At 41.0% G+C, this 24,797-nt stretch overlaps 1 protein-coding gene across 3 annotated transcripts in view; it reads left to right on the forward strand.

The window, feature by feature from the left end:
• Window positions 1-24,797, forward strand: part of WWC2 (WW and C2 domain containing 2) — a 170,471-nt gene that overhangs the window by 140,845 nt on the left and 4,829 nt on the right. For all 3 annotated transcript variants that reach the window (XM_019736137.3, XM_074329862.2, XM_074329861.2), the window contains 6 exons: window positions 3,381-3,505; window positions 5,379-5,580; window positions 6,663-6,827; window positions 8,122-8,214; window positions 11,494-11,736; window positions 23,248-23,375. In XM_019736137.3, coding sequence (XP_019591696.2) covers window positions 3,381-3,505; window positions 5,379-5,580; window positions 6,663-6,827; window positions 8,122-8,214; window positions 11,494-11,736; window positions 23,248-23,375 — 956 coding nt within the window. The remainder of the gene's footprint in view (window positions 1-3,380; window positions 3,506-5,378; window positions 5,581-6,662; window positions 6,828-8,121; window positions 8,215-11,493; window positions 11,737-23,247; window positions 23,376-24,797) is intronic.

A 24,797-nucleotide genomic window follows, 5' to 3' on the forward strand; every position in this document is an offset into this window, starting at 1 on the left:
CAGGTTAGTGAAGTTTTCTGTCATTATTTCTTCAAATAGATTTTCAATTCCTTGCTCTCTCTCTTTTTCTTCTGGTACCCCTATGATTCAAATGTTGGTATGCTTGATGTTGTCCCAGAGGCTCCTTAAACTATCCTAACGTTTTTGGATTGTTTTTTTTCTTTTTGCTGTTCTGATTGGGTGGTTTTTGCTACCTTATCTTCCAAATTGTTGCTTTGAGCCTCTGCTTCATCTAATCTACAGTTAATTCCCTCTAATGTATTCTTTCTTTCAGTTATTGTATTCTTCATTTCTGACTGCTTTTTAAAGTGTTTTATATCTCCATTTTTATGCTTCCTATCCTTGTTGAAGTTCTCACTGAGATAATTGAGCATGCTTATCACCAGTGTTTGAACTCTGAATCTGGTAGATTGCTTGTCTCCATTTTGTTTAGTTCTTTTTCTGGAGTTTTGTTCTGTTTGTTCATTTGGGACATGTTTCTCTGTCTCCCCATTTTGGCTGCCTCCCTGTGTTTGTTTCTATGTATTAGGTAGGGCTGCTATGTCTCCTGGTCTTAGTAGAGTGGCCATATGTAGTGGGTGCCTTGTGGGGCTCAGTGGCACAGTCTTCCTCATCACCTGAGCCAGGTGTTGCAGGTGTGTCCCTTGTATGTGTTGTGTTTGCCCTCCTATTGTAGTGGAGCTTTGCTTGCTGTTTGAACATCATTGGGAGGGATTGACCCTCATGCTGATTGCTTATGAGGACTGACTGTGACCCTCATGCTGATTGGTTGTGAGGACTAGAAGAACTGTTGTTCATAGGACTGATTCTATGCCTGCCCAGTCTGCCCTTTGGGCATGTCATTTGTGGAGGTGGTTGGGTGGTGCCCTGGTGTGGTCTGAAGCTGGCCACTAGGTATGCTGGTTCTGGGACCTCTTGGCAGGGACTGTGTTGCATGCTGAGATCAGCTGCTGCCTGTATCCTGCCTGGGGCCACTTGGTATGACCTACAAAGTGATTTGCAGATGGTTGCCATTTCTCCTGGGCTTGGAGGTGCATGGGAGAGGCTAAGCTGTGAACCAGGTTGGCTGCCACTAGTGCAAATCTAGGACTGCTTTGCAAGACGTGCAGGGCATGCCAAGGCCAGATGCTGCTTTTTTGGCATTTGTGAACCTTTGAGATATTTTAGGAAAGTCTGCAGCATGATCCAAGACAGGCCATGTATATGGAAAAGCCACTGAAAATGGCTTAGGTAGGCCCACAATTTGGGTGGGGTGGGGTCTCAGGGAATCACCAGGGCGGGGCGAATGGTGTTAGCCATGTTGAAGGAGACCAGATATGGTGGCCACTTGTGTCTGGATACTGGGAGCAGGGAGCGCTCAACAAAGTAACAATGGCTTCTGTCTGGGAGAAAGCTGCCCCTCCAGCCCTCTTCCTGAAGCCAGACAATTCAGTTCCTCCTCATATGTCCCTGGCGCCTTTTAAGCAATTGCCCCAGGGCTGGAGCTCAGAGTAATAAGTCCATGTGCGTTCCTCTTAAGAGGAGCACCTGGGACTCCAGCTGCCCTCCATCTCACTCAACTACAATCTCCACTGGTTTTCACAACCAGAATTATGAGGTCTTCTCTTCCCAGCCCTGGGATCCTGGGCTAGGGAGCCTGGTGAGGGGCTGGCTCCTCAGGGGGGACCTCCGCAGCCAAGATAGCCCTCTTGATTTTTAACTGTCACACGTGGGACCAGCCTGATCTGCATCTCCACCCCTTTTATCAGTCTCGAGCTTTTTCTATGTCCTTAGTTATAGGACTTCTTTTTAGCTAGATTTCAGGTGACTCTCAGTGATGGTTGTTCTGTATTTTAGTTGTAATCTTGATGTGTCCTGGGAGGAGGTGAGCACAGTGTTTATGTACTCCACCATCTTGACTGGAAGCCAGTATTTTGTCATTTTTCTTGTGACTTCTTTGATTCATTGGTTATTTATGAATGTGTTAATTTCCACATGTTTGTTCACTTCTTATTTCCTTTTGTTATTGATTTCTAGTTTCATTACAGTATAATCAAAGAACATATTTTGTATGACTTCAGTCTTTTTAAATGTATTGAGGCTTGTTTAGTATATGGTCTATCCTGAAGAATGTTCCATTTGCACTTGAGAAGAATATGTATTCTGCTACTGTTGGGTGGAGTTTCATAGGTGTTTGTTAGGTTTATGGCTAGTAGTATTCCATTGTATATATGTACCACATATTCTTTATCCAGTCATCTGTCAAAGGACAATTACGTTGTCTCAATGTCTTGGCTATTGTGAAAATGCTGCAATAAGTGTCTTCAAATTTTTAGGGTAGATACCCAAAAGTGGGATTGCTAATTGTTGGTCCATAAGAGGTAATGAATCTTTTTTCCTTTCACTACTTGTAAAATTTCCTCTTTTCCTTTGATTTTCAACAGTTTCACTCTGATGTGCTAAAGAGATTTTTTTGTTTGTATGTTTATTCTAGGGAAATTCTCCATCATTTCATCAGTTTTCTTGAGCATATTTATTGTAAAATTTTAAATTTCTTCTTTAAGTAACTGCAATATATGGATCGCCTGTGGGTTTGCCTCTTTTGTCTATTGTTTTTCTTGGCTTTCAGTCACTGGGTCCTGTTTTCAATGGAATGCTGGATGTTATGTATGAAGAATTATAGAGGCTCTGGCTGATAGCTTCCTCCAGGGAGGATTTAATATTCTTCTGGAAGGCAGATTACAATATGGGCAAATCACCTGGATCACTTGGGGGACCTGAATTCCAATTTTTCTCTCCCTAGGATGGTGAGGCAACTGAAATATCTGCTTGCTGTTTTAGCCTCCAGCCAGCTGGTTTTTGCTTTATTTCTCAGCTTCTTGCTCTGCACATTTGCAGCTTAGGAATGGCAAATGCCTCGATAGGACTATTGCACATAACATTGGGCTAAAGTCACTTTAGAGTTCATTTTCTCTGATCCCTTGTGTGCTGACTGCATGGTAGTCCTCAAATCAGGTTTCTTCTTTGCATTCTACCAACACTGCCACGGTTCTGGGCAGCCAGTCTCTTTGGCCTGTATGCCACACCACTCGAATTGACACATGGCCCCAAGGAAAAAGAGTGGCAGTGATGGTCAGTTCACGTCTTGCATTTCCCTTCTGCCTGGAATCTTGGCCCTCTAGTCCTGGTTGCCTTTGCTGCTCTTCATTGCTTTAAAGAAGCTGGAGTTTTTGTCTGTTTTTTTGCTTTTTATTTCATTCATCTTTCATATTCTCAGCAGGAGAATTGGGTCGAGTACCAGTTTCTTTTTCACAACTGAAGCTTAAGTCCCCATCTGATGGGTTTTTAAATCATTTCTAGAAGTGTATGATGTTAACTGCCATATGTCTTACATTCTCCAGGATGCAGTGTCAGCCTTACTTGCAAGAACATCCGCTGAGCTGCTGGCTGTGGAACAAGAATTAGCACTAGAAGAAGAAGAAGAACCAGGACAGGGAGAAGAGCAAAGAGGTCCAGATGGAGATTGGTAAAACAGTTATTTCCTTTGCTGTTGGGAACACAAAAAGGATGTGTTTAATTCCTCTTAAGAAACTTTCTGGGAAACCTTTCTAGGTTCAGATCTTATTCTGGAATTATGGAGAGCAGTGAGGCTCCAGGCATCTGCCCCTAGAGGAACGACTCTCCTCGGTCATTAGAGAGTTAAAGCAGGTCATTGATGGCAAGATTGTGAGCAAAGTTAACACATCAGCGAGATTCTTTGTTCTTCAGTAATTTTTTAACACTATTCCTTGAGCTTTTTAAACTTTAAGTCTTAAACTGTCTATTTTAAAAGGTATGGTAGTGTACTGTAGATTTATAGATAAATTTTAAAACGGACTCTCTTTTCCTTTAAACTGCCAGAAGTACCATTTAGGCTGTGGTAAGTCAAAGCAGATATTTAGAAAAGAGCTTCTGAGTCATTTCTCTATTTGTTGCCACTTTCACCTTCTTTTTTTGTTCTTTCTTCATTATCCATACCTCATCTTTTCTTAAAAAGGGGGGGAAGATGCTATTATAGCTTTTGTCTAGATTCATATATGCATAAAGAACTATCTTTCCTGGTTTGTACTGTTTTCTCTAAAAATAAATCTTAGTGACTGCATCAGTTTTTTTAAGTATACATATAAAATTGTTTTGATTGATTTTGTGTGTGTATATATATATATAGTTGCTTATACTGTTATGTTTGACCTACTTACTGTTAATACATATATGCATATACATATATAGCATGCATTTTTGTGTATGTGAGTATATAAAACATTTTACAAATTTGAATGACAAGATATAGCATAAATAACAAAATCATGGACATTTGGAAGGAACAGCTTATTATAGTGATATAAATAGGTACAGATATACTTTGTTCTTATCAAAAGCCCTTTATAGTAAATAAAAATCAGAGCACTAAAAAAAATAAATAGGAGAGTAATTATAAGTTTCGTCATCATGATATCTTTAAATACTAAGCCTTCTTTGTGTATGTAAAATGCAATTTGTTTCACATACACATTTCAAAAAATACACTTAGTGTATAACATAAAGGAATTTATAACTCACAGTATTGGTAGTTCCCTCGTGTTCATTTCATGACTAGGCATTTAGTGACAGGCCAATTTGTCAGTATGTCACCAATCACAATTAAAGCTGGACTTTCAGTTATAAGTAGAAACAATATTTGCATTCTAAGAATATGAAGCACAACAAAGCATGAGATATTCTAATCCACCCTGGTACTCTTGCTTTCCTGTCAATAGAGTTCAGACAAAATATAAACCATGTTCGTATTCTGGAGCCCTACTTATAATGCTGCCCACGCTGGTGCCATGGCTTTTGTTAAAGACGAGATCGTACGGCATTAAGAGCTCCCTGTTATTTCAGTAGTAAAACTCCCTTCCCATGGTCTCTACCCCTGCTAGACCATGAGTACAGCTGATAATGGATATTTTTTAATCCATGTCTTTGTTCACTCTTAGCAGAGTCACTCCATGCTGTTGTATGATTAATTTTACAATAAATCAACAACTAATACCAAGGTATAGTGAGTGTCAATGTATTTAAATGGTGGGGTTAAACTTCACATGCGATTTTCAGTATATTTCTATTTTAATCTCTAGGAATTAGTTCAGATTTCATGAATTTAACCTTTTAGTACCAAACCATGGTGATTTTGCTGTCGATGGCTAGACATAATTTTATTTTTCATGAGCATTTGAGTAAAAGTCCCAGCCAAAGCAATGGCTTGAACATTATGTATGAGTCTGTCCCTTGCCCAGAAAACAGGTGAATGTGCCCAGGTTGCACATTTCACGCAGCGCACCTACTTGACCTAAAGTATGTTTTGTTTTGCTTCACTGAAGGTTGTTAACGATGCTGAATGAGGCCTCTGATGAAATTGTGACTGAACGCGAAGCTGAAGTTACTTTGCCAGAGGCTGGTAGACATACCGAAGACTTAAGTTCATGCCCGAGTGTGCCTGAGCTGAATGAAGATACAAGTAGGAAAGAAAACAGCTGTGCCAAAGACCTTGGATGTCAGCCACCTCCTGAAATGCCCACCCTGGTGAATATTTCCAACTATACTCTCCTCAAGCAGAGCTCTTACAGGACCATATCGACTAACTTTGTCTCTTCGGGTGTAATTCCTTATTAGGATTTTTGTGCCAGCGCTGAGCATGATATGCATTTGTGGGAGTAAGCTGTAAGAAGCATTGTAAATGCTTTAAAATTTTTAAATGGGCCCACAATAGTCATTCTCTACTTAAATTCATGTAAGAAGATAAATCGTGTATTCAGATCTCAGCAAATGTTCTGTGAACTTGAATTAAAAGCATTTTCAGAATATCCTGGATAACACCGGGATGACTAGTTAACTGTGTTAAGTTTCATAAATGTTGTAAGTTGATTTCAGTTTCAAGCATGAAGTAAACATTTAAAGTTCATTTTGGTTAGACGGTGTTCTGGCTGAAGTCTCTTCTGGGAGGTGGCAGATGACTCGGTTTAGGCGCAGGCACCAGCCAAGTTATTAAGCACGTGACTTTGCTAGCTAAGTGAGAGACGTGTTAAGACTGCCATCCGCAAAGTGGGGAAATCGTTTTCAAGCTTTGAGGATGCCAGCAAACGTGGGATGCTGTAATGGGTTTAGAAATTTTTGGTTCTTTATTCCTGAGAAAAATAATACCAGATGTAGCCTGACTGAAGACTATGTGTGTAATTGCATATTCTGTGTAAGCCTGTAACTTTGTAGTATAGTTTCATTTTCTTGTATGTAATTGCTTTTATCAGTTATTCTCAAAACCTAATCAGTTTACTGATGTTTAATGATGAAGCATGCCCAAGTAAGATTGTTTATAAAGCCACATCTACCCTCTAAATGTAAACCTTCGTTCTTTAGGCCTAATGTGTCAGAGGTGACCCCTCCACTTATGGGTAACCCTGTTGGACAGATACTGTCCTACCCACCGTGGGTCCATGGGTCCATCTCCCCGGGTTCCCATAAGGAGTATATGAAGCCTTTCTCTCAGAAGTGGCCCTAAGTGCTACATGAGCCTCTGTTGGAAGGTTAGCTATTTAGTTTGTACTTAGAAGAAAGGAGCATAAGTGTATCCACGTCGATCCACTCCTGACAAATGACTTCTCTTCTAGGTTGATAAAGAGACAAATACCGATGAGGTAGATAATGCCAGCATGGCAGTTCGCCCCAAAGACCGCAGCGGGCTGAGCGCCCGGCAGCGCCCCTTCGTGAGGAGCAGCGTGATCGTGCGCTCCCAGACCTTCTCTCCCGGAGAGCGGAACCAGTACATCTGCCGGGTAAGGGGCCGCGGCTCCTGCCAGGCGCTGGGAGCTGAGCGTCCTGCTCCTGCCAGCCAGTGGCCCATTACATTCACAGTAGGGGGGGAATCTTCAAATTCCGGCTACAAATAGTAATAGCTAGAAATGTTTTTATAAAATACACATAAAATATCACACTCTTACGGTCCTTTTCAGTTTGGGTTGGGGAGGGGGTGTCTTTTTTCCCCAAAATTTAATGTCTCATTGGCTCTAATGCCATTTATGTGGCAAATAAGTAAAATTTAGGACCTGGCCACAAGTATATTTGTACTTCAGTCTGTATTTAGAAATGTAAGGTGTCTTGAGATTTATATTTTGTATATTCCTGCTGTATATCAAACACCATTGTTAGTCCTGTGGAACCAAAAATTGTGAATGAGATTTTAGAACAAAAATCATCTTTTAATAATGCCTCCAAACACTGAATCAGATTCATAGTTCTGTGGAGAATGATTGTAGGATTTGCATCAATTTACCAGATTCTACTTCCTGCAGTATTTACATAGTAATGTAGATTTAATATTATAAAATGGGTTAGAAAATACTTTTTAAATTTATCCATTCAATTCAACATATATTTTTATTAAGCACCTACTATTAAGCATGTTTCTAGATATTTGGGATTTGTCTGTGGACAAAGAAAGACCCCGAGTACTGCCCTTGCAGAGCCTACATTCTTGTGAGTCAAGCCAAGCAATGAACATGATGACTAAATACGTACGAAGTGTCATGGATGGGGACCAATGCCGTGGGAAACAATAGAGGAAGTTAAGAGGGATTGGGAATGGTGAGGACAAGGGATGAACATTTAAGTAAGGTTCAGAGCAGGCATCATTGATAAGATGACATTTCAGCAAAGACCTGAAGCCGGCAAGGGAGTGAGAATGGGCTGTGTGGGCTGAGTGTTCTGGATTGTGCGAGCTGTGCCTCAACTCTGATGTTGAGCTCTGTACATCAACTTTTCTTAAAACAGTGAATATTGGATATTAGCTAAAAATACAAGGGATAATTTTTATCTCAGAGTATGTATCTTAACACATGACTTCTGATAACTGCCACCAAAAGGCAATTGCTTAAATTTTTTTTTAATTCAGTTATTTAAGAAAGCAGAGAACAGGGAAAAACTTGTTTGGGGAGGATTTTCCTAAAGAAATAAACTCCTATTCTCATTATCCTCTCTATCTGATACACTTCGCAACTGTAAATGTTTACAATCACTCTGTTATGCAGTGATTTCCTTTTTTGTTTGTTTGTTTTTGTCCTTTGTTGCCAGTTAAACCGAAGTGACAGTGACAGTTCAACCCTGGCTAAAAAATCACTGTTTGTGAGAAACTCCACTGAACGGCGCAGTTTGAGGGTCAAAAGGGTACGTATTCCCTCAGCAGCAGCCCGTTATCCTAGACCAATCTAGAGTCATGACTGCAAAGCATAAATACCAGCACTGTTGAGTGTCAGTGCTCCAGGCTCTTGGGCTGTTGAATACAGCCGCTGTGGTTACACATGAGGGTGGAGGGGTACCCTTTGGCAGTGGATGCGCGATGGATACCAGGTGCTATTGGTAGGTGGTATGACGTGACACGGGGGTTGGGGAGTAGGACATTATTATGTCAGTTACCGAGACGGGGAGAGGATGTACTTGAGAGAATTCATTCATCACTGGTTTGGATGCTGAGCAAATTAAGGCAGCAATTTAGTTTGCGGTATCGATGAAGAAGGGGCTTGCACACATTCCTATTGATGGCTGCTGTGTTTCCACACCGTGTCTGGCTCTTGAGCAATTGTGGGAAAAGTACCCAGTACCAGGCATCAGTTCCGGTAAGTGAGTAATACAGTTTTAGTAACTTGCTTATAAACAGATATTTTTGGAAGATTAAGATTGATGTGGATGGGAAAGTTTGAGTTAAGTATTCCTAGAGGCCGTAGGTCTCTGGATGACCTTTAAAGGATAAATCTGAGAGAATATTTAATAACTTAAAAGATTGAACAGTTCAGATAGTTCAAAAATTCCTGTTTACTTACCAACAGCTGAAATACTAATGGGAAGTTATTTCTTGACTAAGAATTTGTTTAGTAATAATTTCCTAAGCTGCTTTATTTCAGCTTAAAGTGCGTTGCTCAGTAAGTGAGAAGCACGGTGTGTGCTCAGCCCTACAGGCACTGCCTGCAGGAGCTTCCGGTCTCGAGTTGGTGCTCAGAGGAGCACACAGGACTAGTAAAGCGTGGTGGTTAAAGGAAGAGAATGAGCTGATTGGGAGAATCAAAAAGGCCTCCTGGGGGAGGTCTGGGGCCTTCACACCTGGATAAAATTTCAGAAGAAAAGGGTAGCTTTGTGGGAAGTGGGGGATAGATACCAGGTGCTGTTGAAATGACTCATGGGAGCAGGAAAACACATTCAAGGGACAAGGAGTGATCAAGCTCAGCCAGAGCTTAGGCATTACGAATGGAGACGGGGGGTAAATACTGGAAAGGTAAATTAGTTTCGTTATCTTTATAGTAACTCTGGTTTAATGCCGCTGTGTGCAAAGTACTAGATGTATGACTAGGCAACATTTGGGTCCCCTGCTTTAACGTCCTAGTTATTTGAAAATAATAAGCATATTTCTTTTTCTAAAGGTAAAAATGCTAGCATTTATTTAATATTAGCATTTTCAGGAAATTTTGAAGCGTGGATCTTTCAGATTGTCAAACTTTACCCTTTTAGAAGCACCTAAATTTCCATTATGAGTGAAAATTCTTCTCAACTCCTTTATATATGTCACCTAATGTACTTTCAGAGGATAGTAGCACTCTTCAGAGAAATTTTAACCAGAAGCGTTTATGAACTGAGTGAAGCTGACTAACGGGTTACTGATAAACTCAGTTATTACAACTACTTGAACCAGACAAAGGTTAATCCTGAATTGTGTAGGAGATGATTGTTAAAACGGTTTTTAAAGTAGACAGATATGATTAGATAGAAGTTAATGGGGAACAGTATTCTGATTTAAGTGTTACAGCATGAAAAAGGTGTAGAGGCGTAAGAGAACAGAAACATCTGCAAAGTTCAGTAAAAGATTTACCTGACTGGAAAAGCAAAGTACCAGGCACAGGAGGCGTGAGGTTAGTAATGGAGCCTCCTCGTGTTGGCTCAGAAGAGCTGGTGGTGCCCGTCTCTTCCCAATTCAGTGACGTCACATTGACAGCTTGAAAACAGTTATGGCGGGAGTATTTACACCAGCAAAAGTGGCCAACCCTACAGATCAGTGAGGCAGCTGTGAAACGTTGACCAGCAGGCCACTGCACATTGGGGTCCATAGAAAGGCTCCTAGGACAACTCGGAAGGATTTTTGATTTTGAAAAATGAGTAATAACAATCAAAGAGAGTATGTGTCTTATGATTCTACTGTGTAATAAGTTGTTACAGCATATGTTGAATAGAGGGAATCTAATTTTAAGACTGCTGCAGACTGTTAGAGAATGTTACAGCACTATGTGTTGGACTAGGAGGAGACAACGAAAGCTATTCCGATTTGGGCTGAGGCTCTGAAATAAGAAAAGGGGCAGACAGGCCCTCTCCATGAGCACCACCATTGTTCCAGATCTTCAAGCTGGAATACTTCTCAAGTTTGAGTCCCTTTCTCTTGTATCAAATAGTACTAGTTTTTATTAGTAATCTCTTATTTTCCATTCCCACTGCCAACAATAGGCAAGAAATGCCCTCCTTGTTTCCCTCTGCTTGTGCAATCTTACCCAGCCTTGTTCGAATTCCTTACTTCAAGTGAGTCTGACGCAGCCCTGAATGATATCCCCTTTCCCTGCCTTCCTGTGACACAGAAGTCACTATTTTCACAGTTTACTGTTGGTTATTGTCTCCTACCATTCTCTAATGAAGTCCTCAGAGTCAGAAATTATGTCTTCTCTTCCCAGTGTTTTGCCTACAAATCCCAGCAGTCATTTATTTGTACATATTCAATAATTAATTCTTGATAAATCAATAAGATTGGCCACAGGAAGAACTCCAATGATCTGAGGGTGAAAGTAGATACTAGACAATAGGAAATCAAGGAAGGAGCTGGAATTTAAGCATATTGATTAGAGGAAGGAGTCCAAATCTTAACTCTGCTGAACAGCTACATTCTGGCTGACGTTCTAGAATGACAGGAAGAGGTATAAGCTGTGGGGATATAGTTATGTGTCCTGAAATGGAGGAAATGAAAATTTCTTATGATGTATTTGTTTTTCACAGAGAGTGGCCTTTGTGTAGTAAATTAGTCAGGCCACGCTGGGTTATCCTATGGTAATAACTTTAAAAATATTTGGTTTGAAACAATAAAGGTTTATTTCTTGGTTAGCTGCTTGTACATTGCAGGTAGCTGGATATTCCTTTGTTCTCTTCAGTTAGGACTCAAGCTAATGGGGCCTCCATCTCTGGATCTTTGCTGTCCCTCTCGCAGGTGACAGAAATTGACAAATCTCACACTGGCTTTGAAAAGTTTCTGCCTAGAAGTGATATACATCGGTCATTGGCCAGAGCAAGTCACTTGGCTGGTTATGCCTCACTCGAGGGAGCAAGGAAATGCCATCCCGTCATGTGCCAGGAAGGAAGGAAAGAATAATAAGCATCAATATAATAAAGGTGTTTTGTTTTTGTGTCCTAACTGTCCAGACGGTTTGCCAACCCGTGCTTAGAAGAACAGCACAAGAATGCCCAGTGCGCACATCTCTAGACTTAGAACTGGATCTTCAGGCATCTCTAACCCGGCAGAGTCGCCTCAATGACGAACTGCAGGCCCTGAGGGGCTTGAGGCAAAAGCTGGAGGAACTGAAAGCTCAGGGAGAGACGGACCTTCCACCAGGTGTGCTGGAAGATGAGAGATTCCAGAAGCTCCTGAAACAAGCTGAGAAACAGGTACAGATTTCAGTGTCTCCATTCTCTCTGAGGGGCTTACGTAGAGTCAGCCTTTTTTAACACCTGAAATGTAGAAGGAACCCAATTTATACCTCAGTTTTGCTCAAGTCTTCAAATCCTTTTTTAAGAACTTGGAACACATTTTTCCCCCATAATTAGAGGCCTTTTTAAAACCCAGGGCATTGTTAAGAGTGGTTCCGCCACTCCCCAAGGTGCAGGTAAGAGGTGCCCCCACCACACCACCCCGCCTCGCAGCTCTAGTGGCCACTGGACTCCTGACAGAAACACGACAGCAAGGGGAAGTGATTGTTTTCATTTCTGCTCAGCATTTTTCTTTGTCTCAACGTGAGACTTGGCAAACATTAATAAATACAGTGTAAGTAATTACAGTATAACTTTAAACATAAATGATAACTTTTGTTTGAAATTTGTATGAGTGGGTCTTTAAGATTCATTAACCACATCAATTATAAATGCATTGCTAATTTTAATGCTCCTAAGTTTTCACATTCTGTTTTACCTTCAAGAAAGGTCACACATCACATATTGGCATTCTCCCTTGCCTTGCCCCATGCAAACAACTATGCAAGATAGGATAAAATCATGGATTAAAAAATAGAGTGTTTTTTAAGGAACTATCTCTATTATTCTGCCACCTAAATATGACCCAAAATCTCAAGAACCTGTGTATTTATGAAATTGATTTATTCTCTCAAGATTAGGATTTATATTTTGGTGTAGCAGTATATGTTCACATCCATAAGTAATATCCAAATAGAATTTTCCACATGGCTGAAATATTACAAATGACAAAGTTTTGTTTTGTTTCAGCCCTTTTGGATGGAAATCTAACCTAAATTAGACACTTCCTTAAACAAATAGAAACTCTTGTCCATAATATAAATTTCTCTTTTTGGCCCAGTTATTTTTTGATCCTGGGGTATATAGTGCTATAGGGAAACTTTGAGTCATGTAGCTGATTAGCACTACAATCCCAGATGGAACTCAGAAACTTAACGTATGAGTTTTAGGGCTCAAACTGATACCAATACTTTTTTTAAAGAAAATTTAAGCAATAAAACATTACACATCTGTATTATATCCCACCTAATAGAAAGAAACCTTTGCACACAGTGGGACCTCAGTAAATGTCTATGCAGTGGGGAGTTGAATTGTAGGCCTTATGTTTGACACTACAATGAATACCAGGATAATTAGACCCTGTTATGCCCTTAAAGAGCTTATGGTTTGGTAAAGATACACCAGGTCCTCCAGAGAAATCACTTCCTGCTGAGATCAGGTTTCATGGAGGAAGTGGCACGTAAATTGGTCATCAAGGGGCAGTGGAACTTCATCCCAAGTGAGGGGTGAAGGGACCCTGCAATACAAAATGCCCAGAGCATCTCCAGGCAATTAGAGGTCCACGGGCCTGCAGGCAAGCAGTGCCACAGCATGGCTGTCTTTTTGCAAAAATGGGAGATTGAGTTAAAAGCTGAAATGACCTACTCTTATGTTTGTAAGCTTAATAACAATCATCATCATTTTCACTCTCTTGAGTCTTTCGATTCAACATTAGCAATAATTTCAAACTCTTAGTTGACATTGACCAACTTTAATAGCATGGAGAAGCATTACAGTTTTTTGACCTTTATGGGTCAAAGGCTTTCAAAGCTGGATTGGAGTTTTACAACTATAGATATAAGCAGAACTTTGCATCGTTAGGTTTATTGTTGTTTCTTTGTTTCTGGTTTGTCATAATATGAAATTCTGGATCCCTGGGTGTCAATAATTATAAGAACTTTTTTTCACTTAATATCACATTGATAAGATTCATGCATAAATTGCTTTTTATGTGGTATACTCTGTTATCTAATCTCCGTTGTATAGAGAGAAACTCAGTAAAGCAAAAAAAAAATGGTTCTTTGAAACAAACTTCAAAAAAATTGACAAAGCTCTGACAAGACTGATAAAGGAAAGACAAATAAAGAAAACTATAATTAAAAGTAAAGGACAGAACTACAGGTCCATTTGAAATTAAAAAAAAAATATTTTGAATACTATCAAAAACATATGCCCACAATTTGGACAAGTATCTAGGAAAATGTCACATATTAGAACTAATGAAAAGGGCAAAAAAGATAAAAAATCCTATACCTCTTAAAGAAATGAAAGCAGTGATTAAAAATTTATCCACAAAGAAAAAAATAAGGTGTTTTTTACATAAGTTCCACCAAATTTTCAAAGAACAGATTCTCTTCCTTTTATGCAAACTCTTCCAGACACTAGAAAAAGAGAGAACACTCCACAAATCATTCTATGTGACCATCATCCCTAATACCAAGACCAGACAACGGTATTATCAAAAAGGAAAAATCACAGGCCAATTTCATTTATGAATATAGATGCAAAAATACTAACTGAAATATTAGTAAGTAGAACTTAGAAGATATTACATTTTCACTAGGCTGAATTCTGCAAAAAATTTTTTAATATTAGAAAAATCTATTAGTATAATTAATTCCTTTAGCAGATTAAGGCAAAAAAACAAGGAAAATATTGATGTAAGTCAATAGTCATTCATGTTTAAAACTCTTAGTAAGTTAAGAAGATGATAATTTTCTTAACTCAATGAAGAGTAACTAAAGCAAATGTGGTCCTAAAGAGACAAACACTGGAATCGTTCTTTTTAAAATCAAGCAAAACATTCAATACTCTTTTGTTCAACATTATATTAGGAATTCTAACCAATGTAAAACAAGAAAAAAGTAGAAACAGAAAGATTGTGAAGTAGAAACATATGACTAAAGCTGTAATAATTTGCAAATAACATGATAATGTACATTAAAAAAACTCCATGTTATTACAAATAAGAGAGTTTAGAAAGATATGTAAATAGAAAAATGACATGTAAAACTCTGTTGCATTGCTATACACCTACCAGAAACAGCTAGTAAATTTAATTAAGATGTTATTTACAACAGTATCAAAGAATATCAAGAACCAAGGATTAAATTTAACAAAAATACACAGTACAGTATAGGGAAAATTACAAAACTTTATGAGGAGAAATGTAAAAATACCTAAACTCATGGAGAAATACCACATTCGTCTAGAGCAAACTTTTCCTATAAAGGGCCACATACAAAATATTTTAGGCTTTGTGAGCCATAGGTTCTCATCACTACTACTCTGCGATGTAGCACAACAGCAGCCACAGACCAGATGTAAAGAAATGGCTCTGGATGTGTTCTAATACAACTTTATTGGCAAAGACAGATGGCCAACCCCCGATACAGAGGAAGAATTAATGTTGTGAAGATGCTCAATTCTCCCTGAAATGTACCACGGAGCTAGTGTAATTCCAAGCAGAATGCCTACCTACATGGTTCTTTATGGAAATTGATACAATTAGTGAAGAACAAAGGACAAAGAATAGCCAAGATACTTCTGGAGAAGGAATTAGAAAGTACAAATTGGCAATTGCAAAATAGTCAAGGGGGTATAAAATATAGCATTGTCAATAATAATGTAATAACTATGTATGGTGCCAGCCGAGTACTAGACTTATCAGGGAAAGCACTTTATGAGTTATAAAAATGTCTAATCACTATGCTGTACACCTGTAACTAATATTGAATGTCAACTGTAATTGAAAAAAAATTAAATTAAAAAATTTTAAATCACTTTATTATGCTAAAAAAAAAAAAAAAAAAAGATACTTCTGGAGAAAAGAAAAAAAAGGAAGAGTACTTGCCCTATAAGAAATTGGGATTTATTAAGCTGGTGAGGTAGATAAAACAGTAAGGAATTGGCAGGAGAATTGAGACTGATTAACAGCATGAAAGAGGGAGCCCAGAAACAGATGCATGTATGTGGAGCGTTGCTCTGTGATGGAGATAGCATGTCAGCCAGTGGCTAAAGGAGGGCCTGGTGAATCAGTGAAGCTGGAAAAAAGATTATCCATGTGGAAAAAGATAACATCGGATCCCTGCCAATATACAAAAATCAACTTCGAGTTGATTTTAAGGACTTAAATGTCAAAAATAAAAATTGAAAACCCATAGTACAAATATGTAATGTATCTCATGTTTTGATTTTTGTATCTTCAGCACCGATTCCGTTTCCTACCTAGTTGGAGATAAGGTAGATTGGGGCAAAATTGTTAAGAGCCTTGAATGTCTTAAGTGATGGGGAGACACTGAAGTTTCTAAAGACGAACTCTTTGGAAACACCGTGTGGTGGGAGGCTTCTTCCATGTCCCTAGGGCGAGACAAATTCCACAAGATCCAGTGAGGAGTTTGGGCAAGATCCACGCAGTGCGTCTAATACTAATTAAAAGAAACAGAAGGGGCAAGACATCTTTTCAAAGGTAAAAGTATCACAAATGTACCATTGTCCTCAGTGATTTTTTTCAATCTTTCCTTATAGAATTCTGCTAAGATTTTTGCTGGTATTAATCAATGATTGGAGGTTTGCAGGTTTTTAGCATCATGCTTGTTTTCTTTCTACATTAAACAAATCCTTAGTCCAAGTAGATGAAAACAGGATGGAATGTAAAACCCAATAGCCCAGGAGATAGATCTTCAGGGCCAACTTAGATGCATTGCTCAGAGCCTCTGAAACCTGCATCGACTTGATGTCTGATGCACACCTGTTCATTTTAATAATCTGTCCTTTACTGAGCCAGTCCAGAATGTGTGTTTGTTTTCAGCTGCAGAAAGTTCTGAGAAGGGTTTCTTGGGGGAACTTGAACAGAAGTGTTCCCTGTAAAGAAGAAAACCTCTTCATGCAAATCCTCTTCTAGGGCACCTTCAGCCTAGTGTGTAAATGCCCCAGGGGAGTGATGAGGCCATCTTTTTGCTTCTTCCGTATTACAGTGCCTTGTAATAGATGTCCCATCCAACCTCGGGGAAATCTCCTCGGCCTCGTTAAAGCCTGCTGGTCTTGCTTACCAGACATGGGGTTCTCCTGTTTTGAGTTTTGTTTACCCCCTGCCTGCCACTAGAATAAAGCATTTCCCTTGGACTTGCTGGTGAAAAGATAAATACAGCATATGAAGAATGATGAAAACTGACTGGTGGGCACTTTTGGTGGCCCCAGGAGAGCTTGGGCGCCTGAGGGCCTGTGCCCTGCCCTCCGGGTTAGACACGGCCACCATGTGGGCATCCTGGGTCCAGGCTGTGCCTTGGTGTCTCTGGGACCAAGTCCCAGGAGTACCATGGTCTGGGGATATTATCAGATCAAATCAGTTAGTGTTTCATGGGGGCCGTTTTGTACATGAGCCTGAACTCTCTGACACTCTGTTCTGAAACAGGAGTCTTATGCTGTCCTGTTCCCAGTATCCCATGTGGTGTTGACAGTCACGATCTAGGAAAATAATGGCAGTGATAAGGAGAAAACGGCCTGTTCACACCTCCCAGGCTGCCAAGATCTCTGACTGCCCCTTGTTTGTTTGTTTTCATACCTGTCACGCCAACCTATCGTACTGTTCTTAGTGACAGAAATAGTCATAGGAATGCCAGACCGATTTTCCAGACATGATATGAATGAAGTTCAACTAAATTCCCTTGTCAGTGGCCTCTTTGAAAACTGTCATCTCTGTCATTCAGGCAGCCATTTGTGTGACATGAGTGGGATTTTCCCATTTTGTCTCTTAATTATTAGCATTTTTATTATCCCTATTGCAAGTTACCATCTAAAAAGTAGGTGCTGGCTAAAATACCTGCCTGGTATTGTCACTTCCTGTGCTGACCTCAGAACCAGCATCTGCATAAAAGTGCTGCTGTAGGTATGTGAGGGTTTGCTTTTTGAATTCTCAGCACACCCCTGCACTTCTGCACAAGGCCAGTGTCACTGGCCAGTAAAGTGAGCTGAATGCCACATTGGATGCAATTCGCTCACAGAGCAGCCTTCCATCAGCAGAGGAACGATGCTTGTCAGAGGTAACAGCTGCTCACCAGACATCATGGGCTTTTCCAGTTTGCATCAAGGATGCAGAGGTTCAAGGGCGTCCGTGGCCTGAGTCTCGCCTGACGCAGGCTGCAAGCTGATCTCGTTCCAGCTTTGGAAGTGCTGGAGAAGAGTGACGCTTTAGAATTCTTTCTTTGTAAAATAGTGCTTTGTTTTTATAGTAATTTGCCGTTGTTCACTCATTAAATGGCACCTATTTAGGCGCAAGTCTAGCCTCATGTGTCCGCTGCTGACTAATCACCCTTACACAACTCGCTGATGATTTTGTTTAGAAATTTAATTCTGCCTTAATAGAGGGTTTCTGATCTGTATTAGCTGATGAACCAGCACTGAGTTTGTTTCATAATCAGTTCACACATCAAGATTCTGGGAGAGAAGAAGAGCTCAAGGAGTTTCTCTTATGGCTGTTCCACGGTTTCATGAAGGGGGGGCAGCCCCAGGGAACAGAGAGGAGGTGAGGAAGGAGGTGGCCACTGTGTGCTGCTTGCTGGCGTCCAGAGGACCGGGCACGAGGGGCTGTGCCTCACAGCTGTCCCGCAGAGGAGGGGAAAGAGAAGTGTTCTGCCCATGTGCATGTGTGGGTGCCAAGCAATCTCGTGGCATATTTCGGCTTCAACAGGAAAACCTATGGCAGGGGCCAGAGGCTCCGGGAGGAATGAGGGGAGACTCTAGTGTGCCTTCATGAAGTCCACTAGACCCCCTCCCTCCGAACCCCCCAGAGAGCTGTGACCACAAGGAAACAGGAAGGTCAAGAGGATCTGAGCTAACATGTTAAAGATGTCTGATTCAGAGGGAGAATATACGTTTCCCAGTTATCAAGAAAATACCAGCCTAACCAAACATGAATATAGATATATGTAAATAAGGGCCATTAAGAGCTGAGATAGTTGTATTCAGTCCACCCCATACCATTGCTATCATTTTCCTAGAGCATTACTGTGAACATCATACAGGGTGTTATTAATAGTTCAATATAAAGCTCCTTTGTTAGAGGAGTTGAAACTCACTTGTACAAAATGCTGTTTTTTGTTGTTTGTTTTTGTGTTTTTTCCCCCCACAATACAGAGCCCAAACTCTCCAGCTAGCCCGATGATACCCAGTGAAAAAGTCACTGGTATACACTGGAGATTCTTGTTTTGGGTCTAGATAACAGCAAGACCAAGAAACCCCTGGGTGCTTCTGGGGTGAGGGCGAGAGCCTCTGGCATCTGCCAGCTTTGCGCTGTCATTACCCTCCCCCCGTTCCTTTCCTTCACAGCTCCTTCCTCTTTTTCATCAAACAAAAAAATAATTAAATAAAAACAAATCAGTCTTATAAAATGCTAGAAAAAGTGTGCATATCTGTTGCTTTGTTTTTTCTGTGCTCAAATAGGATTGTATATACTTGTCTATAAAATAAGAGAATTGGATTAAGATAGCCACAAAAGAGCGTTTCTAGTTGCAAAATTCTGTGATCTCTTTCACAGAATGATCAAATGTAATATGCTTTCAATAATAAGCGAAGATTCAGAGAAATGTGTGGCACTTGAAGGCTACATGGCCTAAAAGAACCAAACCTTTAGGGTGCATGGAGCACTTTGATAATTCTAAAGTCCAAGATAAGATGTGATTCCTGGAAGCTTTCCCCTATAAAGATGTTCCCAGTCCCATCTTATGCAGGTCACGTAGAGCAGATCTTTATTGAACTGTGGGAAACCACCACGCCTGCTGCCCCTCCGTCGTTGTCTCCTCCTGCCTACTGGCCGTTGTTGCATCAAGCAGCAGTGAAGCAAAAGCTCACAAAACAAGGTGCCTTTATGCTGTTTTAAAAAACAATCTTATTCCCTGAGTACAGATGTTTTATCTTTATTTTTACCAACTCTGTATACATAGACTATTTGAGTTATGTACTTTTCTTTTTCACCACTGAAGTTTGTAATAGCCAGCTCTGTGAAAATACAGACTATTTCAATTGCGTACCTTTCATTATGGCCACAGAAGTTGGTAATAACCATTGACTTATCTCTCCTGCTTGCTCTTCATTTTCACATGCTCTTCTTTATATATGAGTACATGTGGACACACCAGCACACACTCACACGCTGCCCTTTCATGTCCCTGTGGTGTTGGGGATTTGTGAGATTTTCGGCAGGGTGCTCATAAAATGCCTAACGATGAGCAAAGAGCCTGCCAATTGCCATAAAAAATACAGCTCCCAGAAAAGCAGTTAATTGAAGCCAGAAGCACATCCTGGATTTGCCTCCCTGGTCAGGGAAGCTGGCAGGCCTCCGGGTCATACTCCATAACCTTCCTCCTTGGTGGTTGAAAGACTGGTTTGTAGCTCAGAATAAAACCTGAATCAGACTTCGTGTCCTGGTGTATTGTACAACCCCCTGAGGAAGCACAGCAGGAAATGGAGGACTGTAAATTAAGACTGGGTTGTACTCCTTATTCCGTTAGGCTTCTTAATGTGCCTGTAAGTAAATCATGCACCTTTCTGCAGGTCAGGCTCCCAGCGCTTAAACTGGAGGTTAATCACACTCTTCCGAATCGGGGCCATAGAAAGTGTCTTCCGACCCTTGTGAATCAGGCAGCTCGTGGTGCCTTGCTGGGTGGGAAGGGGAGGGGGGTGCCTTTTCCCCAAGGAGGCTTATGTTGCTTACAAAGCAGAAATTTCTATTTCTTCCTCAGAATGTGTCCCAGAGTTCAGAAAAGCTTCTAATAAGACAGATGTTAACCCTTATAAAAGGTAGAATCTGCTAAGAAAATTACATGTCAAAGATAGTAATACACCTCATTCAACAAAATAAATCCTAGTGATTGCAGTGAAGTAGTCAACACTGCGATCTAACTGCCCGCAAAGTTGGCTCCTACTGGTTATTAACAGCTGACAAAAATTTGATGATATATTTTGTCACCCAGATTTTTGGAAGAAAGGTATAGATATAGGTACAAATATAAATATGTAAACATAGAGACAAATGGAGTCCTCGGTGAAGCATGTTTTGATTCCGTAGGAAAAGGAGTCTGTCTGCGTGTTCCACTGTCAGTCTTGTTTTACACAAAACAAAGCCAAGTTTCAAAGTGATTTTGCAGTCCCCACAAAAATGCTGGCAGTTGAAAATAGCAGCAGCCATTAGGCTACTTAGAGGGCCTGTCTTCATAGTGATCTAAAGGGGATACAATAAAGCACCACAATCCCATTCACATGGAAAGTGGCAAAAGACTGAGCAGGATCCTGGGGGCCTGTTGTATTTCTGATCTGAGAAAATACAGTTTTGGGGGGACGCTGGGTCAGGGTTTCGTACCTAAGCATATTAGCATATACCTACCTTCTCTGGCTTTTCCTGAGCTATCTGTTGTTCAAGTCAATAAGTAGACAGTCAGTTTAAGATTGGTTTGTCATAATTTACCAAGAATTAGAATAGCAGCAGTACTTCTAATATACTTAACTGATTTACTCATTTGACATCTCATGTCATGGTAGCAGTCATTTCTTTGTGTTTACTAAGTCAGTAGTTCTTTACCTGGGACCTAATGAAAAATCATCCATTTACTAAAGATAAGGCTTCACAAAGAAAGTAAAAGTATCACATTTGTCCACTTTGAACTTGAATTACATAAATTCAGAAGTTCCAAGTGACAGCTAACCTATCTCATCAATTACAAAATATTCGAGAGAGAATTGTTACTTAACAAATACAGACCAATTTTCTAAAGAAAACCTTTCAAAACAGGGAGAGGGAAGGGAGGCAGTAAAAAGTATCTAGAAAAGAGATCCTTTGTGGTGAAAAAAATCAGAGGTCACTGCACTCGATTATCATTAGCAAAGTTTGAGGGATACCGCATTGTAGGGGATTTAGCGTTCTGTGAAGTGGAGACTGAAGATTATAATACATATACACTCAATAAAGGGAAGTGGTGTCATCTAAAAGCAGTCTTTTCTATACATCTTAAAAGCAGGCATCCCCATCTGACAGAAACAAGAATCTAATGTAATTTACTTTGTGTTTTGGGGACTGCAAGACCTTATAAATACGTGAGTTGGCTTTGGCATTTATTCGGAAAGCTGCTTTAAGAAAATGAATTCTGAGCAAAATGGTGCTGATACAGGAAACTTTCCTCCTCACTTTCCCTCCTAATTCTCGCCAGGGATGTTGGGGAAACTTAGCTACCCAAGCAGTGCTCTGGGAGGCTGCCAGGTGCTATAACTCATACCCTGCGACCCTTACTCCTAAGTAACAGAAACCACCGCCACTTTTATCCCTGCCGACACGGTCTGTGACTTGGTTTATTAAAATCTGTGTTTCAGGGTCTTTTTGGTACATTTACTGTCTTGTTCATAGCTATATCCCTAGGTCCTAGTACAGGGCCTGGTAGTTTAAAAAAACAAACAAACAGTAATAGCTAAACACTGAAATAGTGGATTTTATGATGTGTGGGCTCTAAGTACTTTACATATATTAACTCATTTAAACTTTACAACAACCCTTTGAAGTAAGTAGTTACTCCCAGTTTACAGATGAGGAAACTATGGCACAGGAAGGTCAAGCAGTTTGCCCAAATTCACATCACTAGTGAATGTCAGAGATGGGATTTGAATCCAGGCAATCAGTCTCCAGAGTTTGTGCTTTTCACTAATTTATACCTCCTTTCTTTAGAAGGAAAGCAATAAATGTTTGTTGATTGGATAAATGAATGAATGAAAAGGGAACTATTAATATAATATTTATTATTCCATTTTTATTTTTAAAATGTGTTCGTACAAAATTGTGGGAGTGTCCCACCATGGAATATTATACAGCAGTGAGTAAAACAGATTACAACCACATGCAATAGTATGTATGATTCTCGTACGCATAATACTGAGCAAGAGAAGTTAGACCCTAAAGAACGCCTGCTGTACTATTATTGCATTTCCATAAACAAAGTAGGCAAAAGTGACCTATGCTGTTAGAAGTCAGGTGCTGGTAACCTTGAGGCTGGTTACTGGAAGGGGGGACAGAGACGTTCCCTGGGAACTGGGAATGTCTGTTTCTTCATCTGGTGCTGGCTGGGTACCTGGGTGTGTTCGATCTGTACACATTCTGTGAGCTGTAATTTATGTGTACATTTTTGGTATATAAATTCTACTTCAACAGTTTTTAAATGGCTAAAATAGATACAAAAAAAGTGCTGAAAAGATGATTAAGAGGTTGAAAGAATATTCTCCAAAATGTTAACAGTATATATTTCTTGCACACAGTGGCGTAAGTAGTGTTTAGTTTCCCTTTTGAGGGTTCTTAGGTTTTCCAGATGTAATAAACTGATCACGTATTACCTATGTAATGAGATTTTTTAAATGCAATAAACTCTCCCCAAATCAATGACTGTCTCACCTAAGCATGAGTTGGACCCATGAGTGTTGTCCCCTGATGGTGAGAAAAGACACCCACCTCATGAGCTGCCTAAACTTCCCTCCTGGCTTTAGTTGGCAATCTTTCAAGCCTTATAGCATGTCTTTGAGGATTTCCATAATAATTAGCATTATATGGGGTTTTTGTGTTTTTATTTCCTTTGCCAGGCCGAACAGTCAAAAGAAGAGCAGAAGCAAGGTTTGAATGCCGAGAAATTGATGAGGCAGGTCTCCAAGGACGTGTGTCGGCTCCGGGAACAGAGTCGGAAGGTGCCTCGGCAGGTGCAGTCCTTCAGGTAAACGGCCCTGCCTGGGACACTGGGGGTGTCCGCATGTGGTCTGAATTACGTAGGAGTTCACCTCAGAGTGCAGTAAGTTAATATCAGGATGTGAGATGTCAAATCCTGTCCTCCCAGATTGGACGTATAAGTTTCCATTGGCTCCTTCCTGAGGGTACAAACTCCACCTGCAGCAGTCCTGACTCAAAGCCTGGCTCCCAAGGAACCCAGAGGGTCCCCAGCTCTCAGAAGCATTTAGCACATCTCACTGACACATCTTGATGCAGCATACAAAAAGCTACAGAAAAGACCTACATCTCGGGGTTTTGCTCACTCATTCCAGAGACATTCCTTGGGCGCCCCCATAAGGCGCGCGCCGTGCTGGGACCTGCAGCGCACATGCTCCTGCTCGCAGAGGCTCCGGCTGTGGGGGAGGTGGCAGCGAAGCAGGCCGTCGCAGTGCCGCGAGGGAAGAGCCCACCAAAGGCCCAAGTCGGGCCCTGGGAGGGCCCATAGAAGTAGCCGGAGGTTATAAGACAGGCAGTGTTTGAACCATGGCGGGAGGGATGGGTGTGTGACGGGAGGTGAGCGGGCGGAGCGCTGCGTCCAGGTGCAGCAGTGGGGACTGAGGACGCTGGAGGGGGAGCAGGATTGTGGTGAGGATAGTGCGTCGTGCTTTGGGGCAAGGCCGACTAACAATTCGGTAGGACAGCCCAGGTGACTGTCAAGTAGAAATAAAAATCCAAAGCCAGGATTAAGGGTCAGGACAGGAGATTAAAAAAAAAAAAATGGGGGTCTTCATCCTACATGCAGCAGTTACATCAATGGGAATGGGTCAGATATCCCAGAAAATGTGAAAAGGTGGCCAGGAGAGAAGGTTTGGTGGATGCCAACCATGGAGAGGCTCGCTCACAGCCAAAAAGATGTGAGAAGGAAAGGTCCGAGGTCAAAGGAGAACAGGAGAGCCTAGTTCTGGGGCTGGAGGGAGGGGAGGTTATTGATACTGTCAAACACAACAAGAAAGGAGTGAATTGAAAAGTATGCCACCACCACCCCTCCCCCCACCTAGGTGACCAGGAGGCCACTGGTGACCACGCAGGTGAGAGAAGGACCACAGAGGTTTTATTGGTTTGGGTGCGTGTGCGTGTGTGTGTGTGTGTGTGTGTGTTATATAGAGGAGTCTATAGAAAGCTGTTAGGCTGAAGGAGGAGACCTGTGGGGACAGACATTAAGATGCCAGGTGGGGCAGGCGTAGTGGGGAGGGGACGGGACTGGGTGCCAGGTGGCAGAGTGAAGCCAGAGGGTGGAGGTGGAGATCGGTGTTGACTGAATGATGAATGAGCCCAGAGTGGAGAGAAAGGAAGCTGAGGCGTCAAGGGCTTCAGACTTTTGTTTTAATATGACCGTTGGTAGTAAAGAGTCAAGTTTATCCTGCCGCCA

Source organism: Rhinolophus sinicus, chromosome 16 (assembly GCF_057876585.1).
Source record: "Rhinolophus sinicus isolate RSI-liver-muscle chromosome 16, RSI-T2T, whole genome shotgun sequence".
In the NCBI taxonomy this organism is placed as follows: domain Eukaryota; kingdom Metazoa; phylum Chordata; class Mammalia; order Chiroptera; family Rhinolophidae; genus Rhinolophus; species Rhinolophus sinicus.